General features: G+C 42.6%; 1 protein-coding gene across 1 annotated transcript in view; it reads left to right on the forward strand.

Annotated features, from left to right (window-relative positions):
- Positions 1–19,467, forward strand: part of LOC141129125 (uromodulin-like) — a 36,591-nt gene extending 17,124 nt beyond the window's left edge. Inside the window, exons 4-8 of the mRNA XM_073616939.1 lie at positions 190–386; positions 3,074–3,228; positions 12,171–12,428; positions 13,827–13,980; positions 19,320–19,467. Coding sequence (XP_073473040.1) covers positions 190–386; positions 3,074–3,228; positions 12,171–12,428; positions 13,827–13,980; positions 19,320–19,406 — 851 coding nt within the window. The 3' untranslated portion in view covers positions 19,407–19,467. The remainder of the gene's footprint in view (positions 1–189; positions 387–3,073; positions 3,229–12,170; positions 12,429–13,826; positions 13,981–19,319) is intronic.
- Positions 19,468–20,074: the final 607 nt, after the last annotated feature.

Genomic DNA, 20,074 nt, shown 5'->3' on the forward strand with positions numbered 1-20,074 from the left:
TTGCCACACCCTAACATGCTTCAAATTTAACATGACCCTGTTTTTTAATCTACACTACAATGCATTGCAGTGTACTACTATGTAGGTGCATTGCCTTAGTCCATTGAGGTGCAAAAGCAACACTAGTGCTAAGCTGAAGAAATGTCTGGTTTGCAAACTGAACACTTTCTAAATATTTTTTCCTTAAAGGTGGTTCGTGTCCTGATCTAGTATGTTCCGCTAATGATATTCAACTGACCCTAAATGTAGCCACGCTAAAAGACATGAATGTGGATATTGCACACATCCATCTGCAGGATAGAAGATGTACTGGATTTGCCGTTAATGGTGACTCTATAATTATAAAGTGGGCACTAGGAAAAGACATTTGTGGAACCGAGCTAAGTGTAAGTGTTATGGACTGAATTGCAGTACGAGTGATGTTTAAAATGTATATTCCTTTATATATTGTCTAGGCAAAAATGGACATGTATGTATCTGACATTTGGAAAAACATGGTTGCAGACAAATGCAAACAGGTTTGTTCCTACAATGCGGCAGGGTAGGAGGCTTATGTTAGGCAGTATGTCAAGGGATTTCTTCTATGCATAGCCTAGGATAAGGTTCTTAGCTTCTTTAAACTTTAAAGGACCCTTAATTGCTTATTGCCACTCTTTTTGTGGTCAAAAATGGCTGTAATCACAAGAGGCTGAATTTTCTATATAGGGGAGCATTTAACGGCTTCATGTCTTGAGATAGATTGTACCCTTTTTATGTCAACAAGAAAATAACGTGCATTACTATATTTGGTTTAGTCTAATAAAATATACTCAGAGCAATACAAGCAAATACAACTCCCACCTGGACCAATACTTTTTTTGTAATTTAAAATTACAGTACTTTATTTTTAGTACCAGGATATCAACATACCGGTAATTATTCTTGGCATGGGGCTTTTGTTGGCAAAACACTGAACATTTGTAGCATTGCTGTTGGAGGGGAGGGTGGTCTGTCAGGGTTTTTTTTCTGCCTCTAAACAACACTGTATGGGGTTGATTTACTAAAGGCAAATAGACTGTGCACTTTGCAAAGTGCACTTGCACGCTCCAGAGCTTAGTAAATGATGTAAAGCTGCACTTTGCAAAGAGTACCCAATCACATGTAAGGAAATTTTAAAAACTGCATTTTTGCTTGCACGTGATTGGATGATGGAAGTCAGCAGTGCTTCTGTTCATTTAGTATGCTCTGGAGCATCTGCACTTGGAGAGTGCAACTGCAGTTTGCAAAGTGCACAGTGTCCATGCACACACAGGCATTTAGAGGAAGGGGCGTTTAGAGGCAGAAAAAAACCCACTATTGTTGCTGCTTTTTTGCTGCTTTAGTTTGTGTCTGAACGCGGTATTTACACTTTATTTAAATATCTTGACCCTAAAATGTAGCCCCTAACCCTTTATCCCCGGACAATAGTACTAATCCTAAGCTAGTTCCTAATAAATAAAGCTGAAGTTTAGCTAAACAACAACAACAAAACATCCCTACAGCTTTACCATCACTTACCTGTAATGAAGTATGTCCCAAGTTATGGATCATGGAGAAATCTTTACCGCAGGGATGTCAGTTTTTTTTCAGTCTCTGAAATTTCTGAGCTGCAATGGGTAACACCTTACAGTACAGTACAGATGGTTGAACTGGGACATGCCCCCTTCTTCCTCCTCCTCCACTGAGAAAAGTTCTAAAGTTCTTCCATTGTTTACATTGCTTGGAACATCAACTGTGAATGGGGGGAGAGAATTGTGAGACTGATCAGACTCTCCCTATTCACATATCTTGTTACAGGCAGTGTATTCAGTGAAAGGACTTTTTCATTAGGATTCATTTAGATGTGTGGTGGTGGTGGTGGTGGTGGGGGGCAATAAAAATGCATGGTGAAGCCGCGTTTTTGCCACCTGCCAACAGCACCCCCTTAAGCTCCAATAGGCAGCCAATAGGGGTGTTTACATGCCATGGCTGTGATGCATAGTGACTACAGCAAAGTCTACCTGACATGTAGCAATCCCAATCAAATGGGGAAGTTCTTCAAATGCCCCACAAACTTGTCTAATGTCTGCAGTTGCGGTGCATTTGTTAACAAAAATGAAGTTAAAACAGGCAGTGAGGAAGCATCACATTGCTTCCTCATCACCTGTCAGTAGCCTCTGAAGCATAATCCAAACGCTGATCATGCTTTAGAGGAAGGGTAGATTGAGGCCGGCCATAGATGGTTTGAAACTCGTCCGGTTCAACAGGAACTGGCTGAGATTTGTACCATGTATGGGCAGGCTGAATGTACCCAAGTTGATTGATTGATCAACATGGGTACAACCAGCCTGCTGGTTTTTACATGCGATAATCGCTAGCGGCTGGCCACTATCAATAAACACTGTCTTCGCTTCCCCGCCAAGAGAATGCAATGGCTCAGCAGGAGGGATTCCCGTCAACCAGTAGTTGCAGGAAATAAATTTGCTCTGTCTATGGCTGGCTTCAGACACACATCTAAATCTACCCTAAGAAAGGAGGAAGACGGGGGGGCAGGGGGTGTCCTCATCCCCTGTGGACCATCTGTACTATTGTTCTGTCTGAAGACCTAAAGCTGTTAACCATTGTAGTTCAGGATGTTCAGGGACAGGAAGAGGACAAGCATCCCTGCAGTGAAGATTTCTCCAGGATCCAACTTCCTGCAAAGTGTGTAACATACCTCATTACAAGTAAGTGATGTGACTAAAGCTGTAGGGATTTTTTTTTCATTGCTAGACTTTATCTTTATCTTTAAAATTAAACAGTAGAGGGAACACCACATCTACCTTACCAGGACCCAGAGCTGTTAGCACTGAAAGATAATAGTACTAAATTAAAACTACTTTTTTCGCTAAAATAAATGTTCCAACATTTTAGTGTATGACCACTTTGGTAGTAGTTATACATACACTACCCTACTAAAAATGTTTTAATGACTGTCAAAATGTTATAACATAACAGTACTTATATTATAAATCATGAAACACCAATAACAAAACATTACTGATTTATTTATATAGATTTTTTCTTTTACTTCAAGGTGACGGACACCCATGCGATATATAAGAATTACGTTTACTTGCCACCAGATCCTGCTGCAATTATCTATAGGGAGTTAGTTGTCTATAACGTCAGCTGCTCGTACCCATTAAATATAAATGTGTCTCTTGTTGAGATTTTGTATCCTGTCATAAGGTACGTATTTTATTATCCAACAACCTTTTCAGTAGGTGACCATGTTATGTCAATATACAGTATCTCACAAAAGTGAGTACACCACATTTTTGTAAATATTTTATTATAACTTTTCATGTGACAACACTGAAGAAATGACACTTTGCTACAATGTAAAGTAGTGAGTGTACAGCTTGTATAACAGTGTAAATTTGCTGTCCCCTCAAAATAGCTCAACACACAGCCAGAGCCGCTGATAAGCCAGTACAACTGGCCCTGTTGTACCGGGCCTGGCCACCAGGGGGGCCCGAGCAATCTGAACAGATTTCAGAAGAAAAAAAAAAAAAGTCTTTCTCCAACTCTCCCCTCCTCCGATCCTCCCTCAGCAGCTTTTAAGCTGCTCTCAATGAGCACTCACTCCGGGCTAAATATCTCAGAGGCAGAGAGGCGGAGCCTGACTGTGAGATCCTGTAGTTTGAGTGGGCGGGAGGGGGTGTGGCCGGCTTTGAGGATGATCACTCCCAGGTACTTCTGGTGTGCACACATGAGCTGCATTAATATAGCATTGGATATGGATTCTTGGGGGACTGCAGGTTAGCCCAGTCACATTAAAGGGAGGTTCCGGCCGGGAATAAAAAAATGTAAACACTGTAGCTGCTGACTTTAAATAAGCACACTTACCTGTCCTGGATGCCCACGATGTTGGCCGCCCGAGGCCGGCCTGTCCCTCGGCTCTCGGGTCCCGGCACTGCCATCCTAACTAAGGGAAACAGGCAGTGGAGCCTTACGGCTTCACTGCCCGTTTCCCACTGCGCATGCGCGAGTCACGCAGCACTTTGTGTGTGTTGTGGGACACACACAGTTCCCATAACACACCGCGCCCCATTCCCCAGAAGACAATGCGGGGAGGAGAAGACCGAAGATCACCGCTTAGTAGGAAGAGGCAGATTAGGAAGACTGCCTAGCAACAGCCATTTCAGGTGAGTTAAAAAAATGTTTTCCTCCTATTTTTTAGGGATTTTTTGATGCATTTTTTTTTTGTGGTGGACCTCCACTTTAACTGCAATGTAAAATCTAATGTCTGCTTTTTCATGTAGCACAGCTGTCCTGACTGTGAGAAATTGGGTTTTAAACTGCACTGCCCAATTTCTCACAGAAGTGCTACATGAAAAAGGAGATGCCATCAATGTCAGCAAACCCAACTTTTTATTACTTCTATCTAAATTTTTAGTTCACTGGATCACATCATGCCTAGAGCTGAATTGCACAGGAACGCACTGTGCGTTCCTGGGCAATTCACATGTGGGTCTGTGCAGTGCAATTTCAAGCTCATTCATTTTGAATGGGCTAAAATTGCAATGCACCAAAGGAGTGTATGCACCACTTTAACATGCACTGCAACCAAATCACATGGTGATCCAGGGCTGGCAGGTGCAGGACAAACACACTACGTTTTCGACCTTGAGATGTCATTAACTTTTTATTGACACCTGCTGCAGTGTGTTTTGCATGCAGGTTGAATTGTACAGCAATCCAGAGCACATTCCTTCACAATTCAGATGCAGGCATGGATTGAACCGGCCCTTAGACATAATATTACCCTACTTTTAAAAGTTTAGAAAAAACTTTTTTAAAAAGTGGGCTTAGCTGACATAAATGGCATCTTCTTCTTTTTCATGTAGAACTGTTTGACTGTGAGACTAATGCTAAGTGTAAGCACTACTCAGCTGCATGCGTGAAACACGTCTCGTATTGCGTGTAGATAGTGAAAACAAGCGAAAGATGACGCTGCTCTAAAGTGTGCTAAATGTGCCCCTATTCTGACACAAAAAGTGTTGTGCGTATACAAAGCACATAAAAGATGTATAAACGTGTATACCATATAAAATAAATATTGTAAAATAAACTAAATAACCATATTTGGATAAACCTGATAAATATATTTGTAGCGCCCTGCTCCTTTTGACCAGGCGCTCGCATGTAAATTTAGTTTTTGGCCGAGCTGTAAACAGCTCAGATTGAATGTATATAGTTTATTGGATCTGTTCTGGAATTTACTTGGTTGTGCAGTTCCCACTGTTGCCAGTAGGTGTCACTGGTACCATGGGACAGTGTGTGAATAACAACTTAGTGAAACTTTAAAGCGGGGTTCCACTAAAATTTTTAACTTAAACTTACCCCCTTCAGTTAATTACATAGATGTTCAAATGCCGCACGAAATTTTTTTTTATAGCTGTAATTACCTTTATATTGTACTTTATTGTGGCACTTCCTGTCTCTCCTCCCATGGGAGTAGGCGTGTTTATTGCCTTTCCCCGGCGCCGCACTGTCTCCTGGGAGCTTAGTGTCAGGCTTCCCAAGATTCAGTGCGGAAACAATGATCATGCGTGTGAGCAAGCTGTGAATGAACAGCATTCACTGCATCCAGGAAATCAATGCTTGTGGGCTTCACATGCCCACAAGCAAGATGGAAACAGCCAGCATCACATTTTTTAAGTTATTCTTCAGTATGAAAACAGACAGAGGCGGAAATATTACACCCAAACTGTGAGTATTATTTTGGGGTTAGCAAAGTTTCTCAATGACCTAAAAAAAAAAAAAAAAAGATTGGTCGCCGGACTCCCGCTTTGATGAATATTCTTCTTTCAGAAACAGCCCAGTGGGAGGTTATTGCTGCTGTGCCTTCTGGGAGAGAGTATTTATGGGACAGATGCCATGTGCTAGGGATCAGTTCTTACCTCGTGGCCCTCCAAGCTGGAGGGCTGCGTCACTGCAGCAGTGCAAGTAGGCCCAGAAGCCAGTCTGGGTCCTACTACCGCAGAGGTGGTCCTTAGGCTGTCTTGCCTGAATGGAAGAAGCCGAGCCAAGCTGAGGAGATCCAGGGGAGGACCCTTGCTGGAGAGAGCCAGGATGAAGGCTGGTCTCTCAGAAGGGCCTGGTGACTTACTTGGAGGACGCACCTATCTCTAACTTACCGCACAGTACTGTCGGGTTGGCTTAAAGGTTCTGGTACTGTGTCGCTGTTCATCTAAAACCATTATGTCCTGTGGCAGAGGACTGTTCATTTAATACTGCATCCTGTGGCAGAGGATCGTATAGCAATTTTGTTCCTTTAAAGTCTGTGGCAGAGACTTTTTGTTCGTGCGCCATTCTGGCTGCTAGGTTAGTGAGAGAGACCTATCCGGGTGGGCAAAAGATCTTTGGACTGAAGGTATAATCGTCTCTAAGATCTTCAATCCCTCAATGATCTAAAAAGGTATTTGAATTTTCCTGCAACTCTCTTTCTACCTCTTCACTGCTACTTCTTTCAAGTTTTTCATTAAAGCATTGGAAAAATACTAAAGTGACTGGTGCATTCATTGTTGGATACAAAGCTCAACATGGACTCTAGGTTCCTGATGTGGTGAAACTACAGGTAAAGGGGTGACGGCCACAACCCGAAATATTTCAGCAGCTCCTCCGGGTGGTTAGTGCTACATGTGGGGGCTCATCCGGAATTGTTTGCCGTTGCTCTAAGCAACTCTGAGAAGTATTTCACCGAGAGTCTATGCTAAAAAAAAGAGGTTTCTGGACTTTGTCACTTTCTCCAGGAAAAGAAGGGGTTAAACTGCAGGATCACATTTCTGACTGCGTAGGCTGCGGGTGAGAAGTAAAAGCCCGGGAGCTACATGATCAGAGGAGTAAGTGGGAGGAGTAACACCTGCTTGTTACTGCGTGAGACACGTGTGTGTGTGTGTCTGGCACCAAAGGAGAAGAGAGGCCTCGTGATCATATTGAGAGGATCAGAGTGCGGCCATGTCTTCTTTTCCACTGATACCTTCGGCCATGGGGTCCAAGATGTTCCCTACAAGTACCGCTGCGGGTGCTATGCTAACTGGAACCCTGCTGACGGATACCGGCATCCGTTTGAAGTAGCAGGGGCGGTTCGTTATACACTGTTGGAGATATTGAAGGGCTGGGCATGCTTTGCCACAAGTGTGAGGGACTGGCCATACATCTCCATCCATTTGTCCGATGTTTGCAGTGCGGAGAATACCTATTCACAGTGGAGAAACCTACAATGTCGCCCCATGCTTACCGAGTGGACTGGGCTACAGGGATCGCTACGGTGGAAACTACTGCCATTACTGCTGGAGAGCAACAGGCCTTAGTCTCATCTGCTACCGTAAGTGTTCCTGAGGGAGATGTCGCTGTTACTGCTTCATCAGTGGACATCACTTTTGTTTCTACTTCCACTACACCTATTCCCGCTGCACCTGTCCCGAGGAAGGTGAAATATGTGAAGGCTTCCCGCGTCCACGGTCGAGGACCACCCCAGAGACTACCGGAGCCGGAGGAGTGCATGAATCCGCAGAAGTCCACAACAGGAACGGGTGAGAGATCAAAGGGGAACATATCTGGGACTCTTTGTAAATATTTACCAGCAGAAGAGTTGAGAGACTCGGAGATAGATTCTTTGTCAGATCTCTCCGGTGATGATGATTTGTTTGAGACAATGTCACAGGAATTGTTGTGGGCCCAGGGTGAAGATATTGCTTCTACTTTTACCTTCTCAGAATGGATAGCCATGGATTCTGGGAAGACAACACCATGTGTGGAGCCGCACAACGCTACCCAAGAGACATTGTCTAAAGTTACTGGTTCGTTTGAGTCTGAGCCGATGCCCATCGGATCTATGGTGCGCAAATCGCCAAATTCTTGTGTGCCTCCTGGTCAGGGGAAAACCAGCGCTTTACCTAGACTTGCCCGACTACAGAGAGTACTCACCAAACGAGTTGCTACAGAATATGGTCTGGAATTTCCTTATGTTATTCAAGAAATTATGCAGGAAATTGAGGCTAATCGAGAGCAGTGGTACCGTGAAGCTGTCTGGGACTATTTGTCTGTAACAAAACCTTTCCAGGAAAGCTGGTTATTCTGCTGTTATGGATGAACGGTTCAATGGGTGTTTGCTGCATTGGAATTACGGTCGGCACATCTATGCTGACAAAGTGGTCATTTGCAGACCTGGAAAAGATGACATTGTTTATTTTATCACCACCGTGGATAAACAGGGAAAGAAACTGACTCTGCCAGATTCCCGGTTCTATTAGTGATAATGCAAAGGGACTGTTGTCTATGCTTTACTAAAGAAAAGAGAACTTTGGAGTATATAGCCAGATAGTGCCAGGGTTTAGAGAACTTTGTGGTCAAGAGATTTAATTTACCTCAGCACTCCTATATTCAAAGTTATACTAGATTTTTTCTGCTAAATAGTGGAATTTGCCCAAAGATAGGGATGGACTTTTAAGTTACTCTTAGTTCATCTTTCATTTAAAGGAAAATGTATGGAAGAAAGTTTCATTCTTTTGGGAGTGAGGCCTTGCTCATAACTGATTAGTGATGCTGATGTATATTTTTGTGTGTTTAATTTTGTTCTTTTTCAGGTAAAACCAGATCTCCTATCAAGCTGTTAGAGGCCTTGCAGTTAGATAGATAGTGAGGTTCCTGTAACATGACTGATGTGAATATATGTTGATTAATGTTTGAAATTGTAACATTCTTTCTTACTGTCTTTCTTCTCTCCCATCCAAGTTTTTGGTTCAAATACCTACTCTCAGGCTTGAGAGTCATATTTTTGACAGACGTTGAGGACACCGTCTTTTCTGGTAGAGGGGAGTATGTAGCGCCCTGCTCCTTTTGACCAGGCGCTCCCATGTAAATTTAGTTTTTGGCTTAGCTGTAAATAGCTCAGATTGAATGTATATAGTTTATTGGATCTGTTCTGGAATTGACTTGGTTGTGCAGTTCCCACTGTTGCCAGTAGGTGTCACTGGTACCATGGGACAGTGTGTGAATAACAACTTAGTGAAACTTTAATGAATATTCTTCTTTCAGAAACAGCCCAGTGGGAGGTTCTTGTTGCTGTGCCTTCTGGGAGAGAGTATTTGTGGGACAGATGCCATGTGCTAGGGATCAGTTCTTACCTCGTGGCCCTCCAGGCTGGAGGGCTGCGTCACTGCAGCAGTGCAAGTAGGCCCAGAAGCCTGTCTGGGGCCTACTACCGCATTGGGGGTCTTTAGGCTGTCTTGCCTGAATGGAAGAAGCCAAGCCAAGCTGAGGAGATCCAGGGGAGGACCCTTGCTGGAGAGAGCCAGGATGAAGGCTGGTCTCTCAGAAGGGCCTGGTGACTTACTTGGAGGACACACCTATTTCTAACTTACCGCACAGTACTGCCGGGTCGGCTTAAAGGTTCTGGTACTGTGTCGCTGTTCATCTAAAACCATTACGTCCTGTGGCAGAGGACTGTTCATCTAATACTGCATCCTGTGGCAGAGGATCGTATAGCAATTTTGTTCCTTTAAAGTCTGTGGCAGAGACTTTTTGTTTGTGCGCCATTCCGCTTGCTAGGTTAGTGAGAGAGACCTATCCGGGTGGGCAAAAGATCTTTGGACTGAAGGTATAAGCGTCTCTAAGATCTTCAATCCCTCAATGATCTAAAAAGGTATTTGAATTTTCCTGAAACTCCCTTTCTACCTCTTCACTGCTACTTCTTTCAAGTTTTTCATTAAAGCATTGGAAAAATACTAAAGTGACTGGTGCATACATTGTTGGATACAAAGCTCAACATGGACTCTAGGTTCCTGATGTGGGGAAACTACAGGTAAAGGGGTGACGGCAACAACCCGAAATATTTCAGCAGCTCCTTTGGGGGTTAGTGCTACATATATGTAAAAGCAAACAGTACAAATAGCACATGTAATGACAATCTAATGAAGCCACATAATGCTGTGAGCTTATAAGTGCAAACAAATCACAGAAAGTGCCATGTGCCAAACAAATTGCAAAGTGCTTAGTGTCAACACAATTAGTGTAAATGATAGTCCTTAATGAACTATATAGATATATTGAACAAATAAATAAAAAAGTCCTGCTCACAAATAATAAAGTGCTTATGTGTGATCTTCAATGGTGGTATAATCAAACATGTTTAAATCTCTCCACGTGCCACAGATCATGCGAAGGTGCAATAAGGTGACCCCCCAAGGTAATGCGCTCACCTCAGAGTGTGTGACTAAGTAGTTAAACAAAGTCAGAAAACGCTTTTGAGCCACCCTGGGCTCTGCGCGGATCGCAGGATCACAGGCTCCAACACGGGACAAATCAATGGATAAGAATTAAGACCATATAGTGTAATAACGTTTTAAAACTTTATTCCAAAAACAGATAAAACACCCCCCCCAATTGGGGTACTCAAATTCTCAGAGTGCGCCAGTGCACCACTCTATGTATAGCATATACAGTAGACAAGTGTTCAGTCAGGATATGGCGTGCGTTCCAGCAACTAACAGCTACCGTTGCCTTTCGCTCCGTCCTGACCCCTCCCCTACGCGTGTTCGACACAGGGCATACGTGTCATCATCAGGGGAATTGTGTTTGACTGCCTGTAATTTTGGGACATTGCACAACAGGGATGAGGGAGGGGAAATGTTGGGTTATTTTGTGTACTGCTGTTGTTTGAAAAAACAAAAATGTGAATAAAAAGAATTAAAAAAAAACAAAACGCTTATTACTCCACACCCAATGCAGGAATAATCTTCACAGGATATCCAGAAATGTTTAAATGGTCAAGCAACAACCTCCTCTATACTCCTCCTGAACTCCTTAATCCCTAGCTCCCATCAGCAAGATTATCAGATACATTACATACATGAAATGAAAAAGATGCTCCACATCATGTAAAACCACAATATAGGAGCAATTTATTAAGGGTAAATGCACGTACAAAGTATCCACATTGTGTAGCATTTCTCAAAAACGCCACAGTACTGTCTTCCAGTAACAAACAAAGATGGCTGCCGGATGATCGTGCATGCGTAGTAGCTTGTATCCCATGATTTTGCTGATGGGAGCTGGGGATTGAGAGTATAGAGGCAGTTGTTGCTTGACCATTTAAACCTTTCTGGATATCCTGTGAAGATTATTTCTGCATTGGGCAGATATACATTGAAGTAATAAGTGTTTTTGACCACTTTTATATAGGGGTCACAATTGTTCTGGTAAGCCTTGCCTGAGAGTGAGAGATTATTCCTGCATTGGGCAGATAATACATTGAAGTAATAAGTGTTTTTGACCACTTTTATATAGGGGTCACAATTGTTCTGGTAAGCCTTGCCTGAGAGTGAGAGGTGTCACCCTGGCTATCTTTGGAGTTTTTAAACTTTTATCACGGCGTGTGGGACTTTTCTACTTTTGAATTTTGATCACATTGTGAATATACTCTACGGGCTTTTTTTAGATTTAATTTTAGTTTGAGTATTGATTCATAATAAGTACTGGTATGATTATGATGATATTTAGCACTATCATTTATATGAGTTTTTACATATATTTTCTAATGTGAGTGCCACACTGGTTGTATAAATGAAAATGCTTCCAATTAATTGAAAAAAATATGTTTGTTGAATGGTGGAGGTGCCAAGCTAGCGACTCTCTGTGTTCAGTGTACCAGAGGGAAGTTTCTCCAGCAGAGCCTGGAACAGGACAACACTGACTGTGTGTAGTACAGACTACTATAGTGAATTTCAGCATTTCCAGCTGCCCTCTATGTGATTTCTCAATAACTGCATGTAACCAGTTTGACCAAATGTACATTTAAAAAATAGATTGTTCCTGGAGCTAATTTTTAATTTTCCCCCTTACAGCCAGTGATGAACGTGTCTGAAATGCACCCCCTCCATTTCTCTCCATAGCCCTACTGTAAACACTGCTCTTAAAGCAACCCAATTATGCCTGCATGTCAGGTCATCTATGGCCAGCTTTAAATGCAAGTGTGTCCCAGCTTAATGAAAAAAGCTGAAAATCTACTGACCATAAAAAATAGGATGAGCCCAGGAAGAATCAAGGAAAGTTGGGGGGTGGGGGGGACTTGCAACAAACATTTCAAATCTAACATTTGTATCTTACCTGTTTTGTCTTTATAGCACCACTTATATACCGATTGGAAATGGTGGACAGCTTAAGGTGATAATGTCTATCTACACAGATAACAGCTATACAACTACATATCCTGGTCCTACTATACAATTGTCGACCAAATCAAATTTATATGTTGGCATTTATATATCTGATGGTGGTTCTTCGGTTTCTATTAGTGACTTTAGTCTTCTGATGGTAAAATGCTACAGTACCCCAACTAACAACAGATATGACCCTTTAAAGTATGATATCATAATTGCCAGGTAAGGTTCTTTTATAGTACATTGGTGTGAGTGTATCCTGTGTGGAGTTAGCTGTTTCTTTCTTTTGGGAGCCATAAGGCTACCTATAGGTGGGCAGGATGAGTGGTGAAATATAAGCTCTGGAACATCACCTTCAACCTAATCACAGACTCATAGGGCCCAATTTTGATTCAGGGCTTTCAGATTCTTATAAGCCCCCTACCCGCAGACCCCCACAACCACCATCTAGGGTTGTGGAGAAGAGGCCCTTTTCCCCATCTACATGGGGACAAGGTGCCTTGAGGGGAGGGCTTGCTCGCCCCGTTCCTGGCCTGTCGGGATGCATGCTCGGATAGGGGTCTGGCATGGATTTGGGGGGGGGGGGGGGGTTAGCAGCTGATTGACTACTATGCACAGCTATTCACGTTTTTGCATGCTCTAGTTTTAGTAAATCAACCCCAATCTGTTTCCACAAATCAATACACCAATTAAAATCATGTTGCACTACTCAATAGAGTGCATACATCAACATATTTGGTGCATAAAAAAATAAGAAAGGTATACCAAATATAATCAATAAACAACCTCCTTATTCAATCAATCACTAATAACATTAGTTTTCTCATCCCTCATCCATTCCGTAAATGAAAAAGGGGAGAGATGGGGTGGGTATTTGTCTAGATGTTTCCTTCTGTCCATTCACAGAACACCTTGTATTCTGTGAAGCTCTCAATTGCAGCACTAGAAAAAGAGTTCTGGCTGTAGTATCTGGCAGCAGTGAAGTGAGGAATTTTACACTATACAGCAGCAATCAAGACATTGGGGGTTATTTACGAAAGGCAAATCCTCTTTGCACTACAAGTGCACTGCAAGTGCACTTGGAAGTGCAGTCACTTTAAATCTGAGTGGTAGATCTGAAATGAGTGGAAGCTCTGCTGATTTTATCATCCATTCATGTGCAAGCTAAAGTGCTGTTTTTTATTTTCCTTGCATGCTCCCCTTGGATCTACAGCGACTGCACTTCCAAGTGCACTTTCAGTGCACTTTCAAGTGCGCTTGTAGTGCAAAGTGGATTTGCCTTTAATAATAAACCCCCATTGTATTACCATTATTAGCACTAACTTGTTTGTAAAAGAGCAGAAAAAATCTTGTAGTTCTACTTTAACAATCTGCAGAGTTGACTATAACTCTTTTCTCTTAATAGTTTAGTCGCCCTTTCTTTGCACTCTTTCCAGTTCCACATCATCTTTTTTTGTGAACTCAAGATGATATCTTACTAATGTTTTGTACAATGGTGTGTGCCAAGCTTGCTTAATGACTACCAGAGACAATTACAAATGCTGATGTCAAAAATATCTAAATATTAAAATGTTTAGAAATTAATATATGATAATATTAATAATGAATATTATTTTACAGTTGCCCTAACCCAAAAGACACAACCATAAAGATTGTAGAAAATGGTATTTCCAGCAAAGGGAAATTCTACATTCAGATGTTTAAGTTCGTTGGGGATTATAATGCCGTATATTTGCATTGTGACGTATTGCTTTGCAAAGATAGATGCTCTCCGGTAAGTAGAAATTGAATTACTTCTAAGCATACATTGATTTACTTATATAATATCTGTGTACCCCTTGTGGCATCTGTGGTATCTACTGACATCTAGATGATCAACAGCTATGTATCTGAAGCCACAAGTTAACAATGAATTCCAGGTATTGTATATTTATACATAACACCGCTGTTCCAGTGATCTCCACTTGCTTCTGAGTTCCATGCTGAGGGGGGGGGGGGGCTGATGCATTCTGAACGTAGGAGGTCACCTGCTCAGCATGGGTGCCATTCAGATAATGCTTTGCATTTCCTGAGTGAATGCAAAGTTTTCCCTGATTGGACATGGTGGACAGGCAGGGTGGTGACATCACACTCCCCACCTTGTCCAATCAGAGAATACTTCGCATTCATTAAGAGACTGCAAAGCAGTCTCTGAATGGTGCCCATACTGATTGGCTGACCTCCTGTATTTACAATGCAGTAGGCTAGCCGTTCAGCGAGGAACCCAGAAGAAAATATACCATACCTGGAAGTACTCATTTAACTTGAACAGGATTATTGCATTAGTGCCTGGAGAAAAGTAATGACGATGGAGAGGGCACAGGATAGATGAAAGCTCCCTACACAGTACACAGCCTCTTGTCTTCTGCACATCTAAACTCTGGGTCCGCAGAGGGCTATGCTGGATGGACACTTAAACTTAAGCCAGCCATAGACGATTTGAATCTCTGTCGGTTCAGCAGGAACTGGCCAAGATTTGAACCATGTATGGGCAGGCTGAATGTACCCAAATTGATCGATCAACTTGGGTACAACCAGCCTGTCAGATTTTACCTGTGATTATTGCTAGTGGCTGTTATAGTCACTGTGTTCTGGTGGGGATTGCTTCTCCCGCCCCCTTGCCAAGTGAACACAATGGTTCTGTAGGAGGGATTCCCCTATCAACACTGACTTTGTTAATGGAGGAATCGAGCAATTTTCTTTCCTGCAACCTGAGGCTGCAGGAAAGAAAAACGCACTGTCTATGGCCGGCTTTAGAACGTGGCTCCTTGGCAATTGAGGTTCAAGTGGTATCTCAAAATTTATGCTCCAAGGCAGGGCAGCATGAAAAGGTTCATATGAAAAGTTTCCACTCAACCAATCACTCACTACCTCTCTTGTGGGGGAAAGTTTCAGCCAGTGCCCTGCAGACCAGAACTGAACATCACTTGCAACTAGGGTTTCCTCCCAGGTGTGGAAATCCCTGCAGCACTTCAGTCCCCAAGCCCCAGGAACCTGGGAGAAAGATAGTCCTCAAAGCAGCAGCATCAGACAAAAGTCTCACATTTCTATAAGTTCTGTCAGCATCAAACATCAGGCAGAAGCTTAGGAAGAGAAATTATGTGCCAAGAAGTGTCTCAAACGTTTAATAGTTCTACCAGCATGCATCACCAGGTCCCCAAGCCTGCTGAATGACTAAGTCATTAAACATTGTAGGAATCATGCCCTGTGCTGTTGTGTTCCCAATTAAAATTATTGCTGAAAATTTGGAGCTGAATATGCACTGTTGTAGATTTTGCCTCATATGTTTCTTCAAAAAACGAATAATGTAAAGTAATGGACATTAACAATCCTTCCGCTATAAAAGGTTGAGCTTCCAGCACCCATATTGTCAATGTGTTTTGGAGATGGTTAGGGAAAGCTCACAAATCTGTTTAGGGAGAAATACTGTGCTATACAGTGCCATATTGTGGATTGCAATGCTGTATTTGCTTGTGTACCCCACCACGTGTTAACAGTTCCATAAACCCAAGAGTTCTTTATAGGACTACTTTTTTACTGCATTTGCAACAAGTGTAGCCTCCATGTAAGTCCTTTTTAGCTGTTTTTGATTCTTTTGAGATTTATTAGCATCTACTTTTCTTTATTTTAACAGTTTTCCATTTTATTTTATTCTAAAGTACAAACTAATTTGCCCCCTATCGTCCTATCGTGAATAGTAGTAGGGGTTGATCAAGTGCTGCAGGACATAGTGGTGGCAGAGCTGCAGAAACTAGAGGTAGAGCATGATTGCCTTTCCTTTCCCAGCTACAGCAAACCCAGCAGACAGTTGAATGGCTAACAAGGCCATCTCCAAGATACACAACAGTCAGTTGTGTGCCAGCTTTACCAATGCATCTCCTCTTCAGCTAATCTCACCAGAGCCCTGTAAACTCTTAAAGTGTTACTAAACCCAGTAATATGAAAATGGTTCATCTGCGCCCCCCACCCCAGTTTATAAATATTCTTTTTACATTAAAATACTGCCACTATATACCTTTTTGGCTGATCTGTATACCATTGTTACACGATAAACTGCAGTGTCTGCCTAACTGCTGATTTCCACTACAGCCTGTGTCCTCATGCTGTTATGGGAGGCAGAGCATTCATCAATCAAGATGTGACATCCCACCCACTGTGTTCTTTTTTATTTACTGTGCATGGAGGAGGAGGGAGGGACTGGACTGTCATTTAGGATCTGTATACACACCCACATGTGTGGTGTCAATATCATGTGACCTGACTAGCTCTGCTCAACAAGGAAATGTTCTCTCCAGCAATAGAGACCAAACTGAGCATGTGCAGCAGTACCCTCACTGTGTCTTATCTGGCCTTGCCAAGCGAAATCTGCCTGGGTTTTATTCGTGAACAGTATTTTTAAATGTGCTATAAACTCAAAAATTCTGAACTTTTCCCCAAACCCTATTGAATTCTTTAAGGGGTGAATCTTGATTTTGATTTTGATCCTTTTGTCAGGCAAACAAAAAGTATAGGAAGTTGATAATGTACAGTGGGGAGAAGAAGTCTTACATGGGTGATGTTGGAAATACACAAATCCATTATATTACATGATCGAGGGATGCCTGAAAGTTGTATACATGCTGTTACAGAACAGCACAGTTATCCTATCTAGTGTGCTCTGGCAGTGCATGCTTGACTTTGTAATTGTTTTTTTTCCCTTGTGCAATGAGTTTGGCTTATACAGTAAACAGCAGCAGCACCTCAATCTGATTAATTTCAATTTAAACTAAAAAAAAGATTTTGGTACTTTTAACAGGGACAAATGTTTTTCCATAAAGAGGTACTAAGCCTGATTTGACAGGTGGAAGTAGCAGCTACAGTACATCTCTAAAAGCCATATGGCTTAAAAATGACAGAGGAAATAGTTATTGCTTGCCAAAATTCGACCAGTGCCAGTGAAATAGTTTCATGGCATTTTTTGACAGTAGTCATCAAGAATGATAGTAAGGAGAAATACGGAAATACTACATTTTAGAGCTGTCCTCAGCAGAAGAGGTGAGGGGACATCCTCCAATGGGAATTAGGCAAGGAGCAGGAAGAGGGCACATTTACATGCTGGGTAAGGATGAGCTCAGGCGTGTTCGCAAGCCGCACGTCCCAAGCCCACCAGGAAGTCGGTACTGCACAGCGCTAATCACAAGAAGTGAGACATTTCCCAATCTCTGCAGCCGCACATTGGGACAATGTCTCACTGCTTGTAATTAGCGCTGTGCAGTGCTGACTTCCTGGCGGCTTGCGAATACGCCTGAGCTCATCCTTTATGCTGGGTGTGCTATAGCTGTAATGGTCCAAAAAGGCAAATTTGCCCTGCCTCTAGTATGTGCGGCTCCACCACCACTATGTTCTGCAGGACCTGCTCACTCCCTACCTCCACACACAGCACCTCTGCCTCTCATTTGAGTTTGCCCATTTTTGTAGTATTTTTTTCAAAGGTGATTGAAATGGTTGGATTTTACTGAAACTATGGCGATGGGGATATTAAGGTGTGGTGCTTTTGGCGCACACTAGTTACTGCACAGCAATGCCAGGGCTTGCTAACAAGTAACAAAGAGGAGCTCCAGCAACAAGTGTTCATTGCACATCCCAAATTTAAAAAAGCACTAGTAACAAAATCAAGTAACCCCCCCCCCATAAAAATATAAATCCTAACCCTGTTAAATGACAAAAATACAAAACACAAAAGGCTACAAAGAGGTGGCACGGAGGATGTGTTCCCCTTAGTGTGCTGATCCATGATTACTATGGTCAGGTTACGTGCCTCCATCATCCCGCTGCTCTCCTCTCTACCCTCCCTCCCTGCCTGTCAGCTCCTGATGGTGGAGATGGATTTGTATGGCTAATATTTACAGGATGAGGACCTCACTGGTGACACAACAGAGATGGACATACAGAAAAGCAGATAAACTGGATACAGGTTTAAAAGAAACTAACAAGCACAGGATAATAGCAAGGCTAGGATAACAAATTGATCAGCCAGGACCAAGTGGGCAAGGGAGAAGAGAAAAAAAAAACACAAAACAAGGTGAACACAGAAGCTGATGCGATATCAGACAAGTATGTTAAGGCAAGAGGCTCATGGCCACAGTCCAATAAGTAGTCACAGGAAGAGAAGAATGCTAAATAAGTAGGAATGGGACAGAGCAAGTTGGAGGCACTAATGAGCAGGAGACATCTAGGGGGTTGATTTAGTCAAATCAAATAGACTTTGCAAGTTGCTCCAGAGCTTAGTAAATGAGCAGAAGCTCTGCTGACTTTCACCATCCAATCATGTGCAAGCAAACATGCAGTTTTTTTTTAATTTTCCTTGCACGTGATTGGGTATTCCTTGCTTAGGCCACTTTCACACTGAGGTGCTTTACAGGTGTTTTAGCGCTAAAAAAAAGCGCCTGCAAAGCGCCTCGCTTTTCACTTCAGTGTGAAAGCCCGAGTAGTTTCACACTGGAGCGGTGCTCTTGTGGGACGTTAAGTCCTGCAATCAGCATCTTTTGGGCACCACTCCTAAAACGCCCTGTCATTGACCCCTTTTTAGACCCTTCGGGGGGGTTAAATGCACACCTCTAATGGCGGCAATGCGCCGTTAAAACAGCGGTAAGGCGCTGCCAAAACTAGCGGCACTTTACCGCTACTGCTCGTGCCCACTCTCGAGCAACTGCACTTGCAGAGTACAATTGCATTTTGCAAAGTGCACAGTCTATTTTTTTAGTAAATCAACCCAGCATCAATGGGAAAAGATAGACAGGAGTGTGCAGTATCAAAGCACACAGGCAGAGCAGTGAATAGCATTCTAACAAACCATGTTGGAATCTTGCCTGTGGCCAGATCCTCACAACTATGAAGTCTCCCCAAGAACATGAACATAAGTGAAGACACTTAACATGCATGAGCAAGAGGGCAGCATGAAAACATCACCATGTAGTTCCAAAGATCAAGCTACTATGTTGTATTCCTTGCCTTGGTGAATAGCTGAGCAACTTTATGGTAATGATCGAAAAAATAAAAATACTGACATTTCAACATTTTCTTTCTTTCTTGCAGACTTGTTCTGGCACCAGATCTAGCAGTGGAAATCAAGATACAAGTGGATCTCTGACGATTGGACCTATAGTGCCTGGTACAGTATAACATTTTTTTCCCATAATGTTTATTTCTTCTCTGAAGATGTTTATTTCTTCGTCTGAAACCCTAAATATAAAGAAGATTAATAAGCAAATTCTTTCTCTTTATTTTAACAGATACCAGTGTTGGTAAGTATAAAAATTTACCTTCTTAATATACTGTTGTCAAATGTAGCTTTTTAAGTTTTTCCTAAGGATAAAAAGAATTTCCACTTTTCTTGTAAATTCCCTAATCCCTCCTTTGCACTTAAAAGCATTGAAAACACCAAGTTTGGCTGTTTTGAATACTGTCCCTTTTTCTTTTTAATTTGGCTCCTTTAGGTCTTCTGTAAACCAGAAGTGATGACATGACATCGCTTTGGGATACTACATTTGAGACCGGATCGAAGCCGATTTCAGCTTCGTTCGGGTCTCCGGCAAGCTGGCGGAGGTGCCAGCTGGTCGCTCGGGCCTCCCAGTGGGACGGGAGAGCCTGGGTGAGCCGCAGAACGCTTCTTAGCCGCATCTGTTGTTATCCCAAGAAAGCCAACCATCAGCGTGAAGGGGTTAAAATGTTGAATGAATTCCTTCACGTGCACTGACAGGCTGGACATTTAGCGGCGGCAGGCCGGGTGCGGCTCGCGGGCCTTAGGTTGCTGACCCCTGCACTAAATCAACCAGCTTCGATGCACAAGG

This window comes from Aquarana catesbeiana, linkage group LG02 (assembly GCF_042186555.1).
Source record: "Aquarana catesbeiana isolate 2022-GZ linkage group LG02, ASM4218655v1, whole genome shotgun sequence".
NCBI lineage: Eukaryota > Metazoa > Chordata > Amphibia > Anura > Ranidae > Aquarana > Aquarana catesbeiana.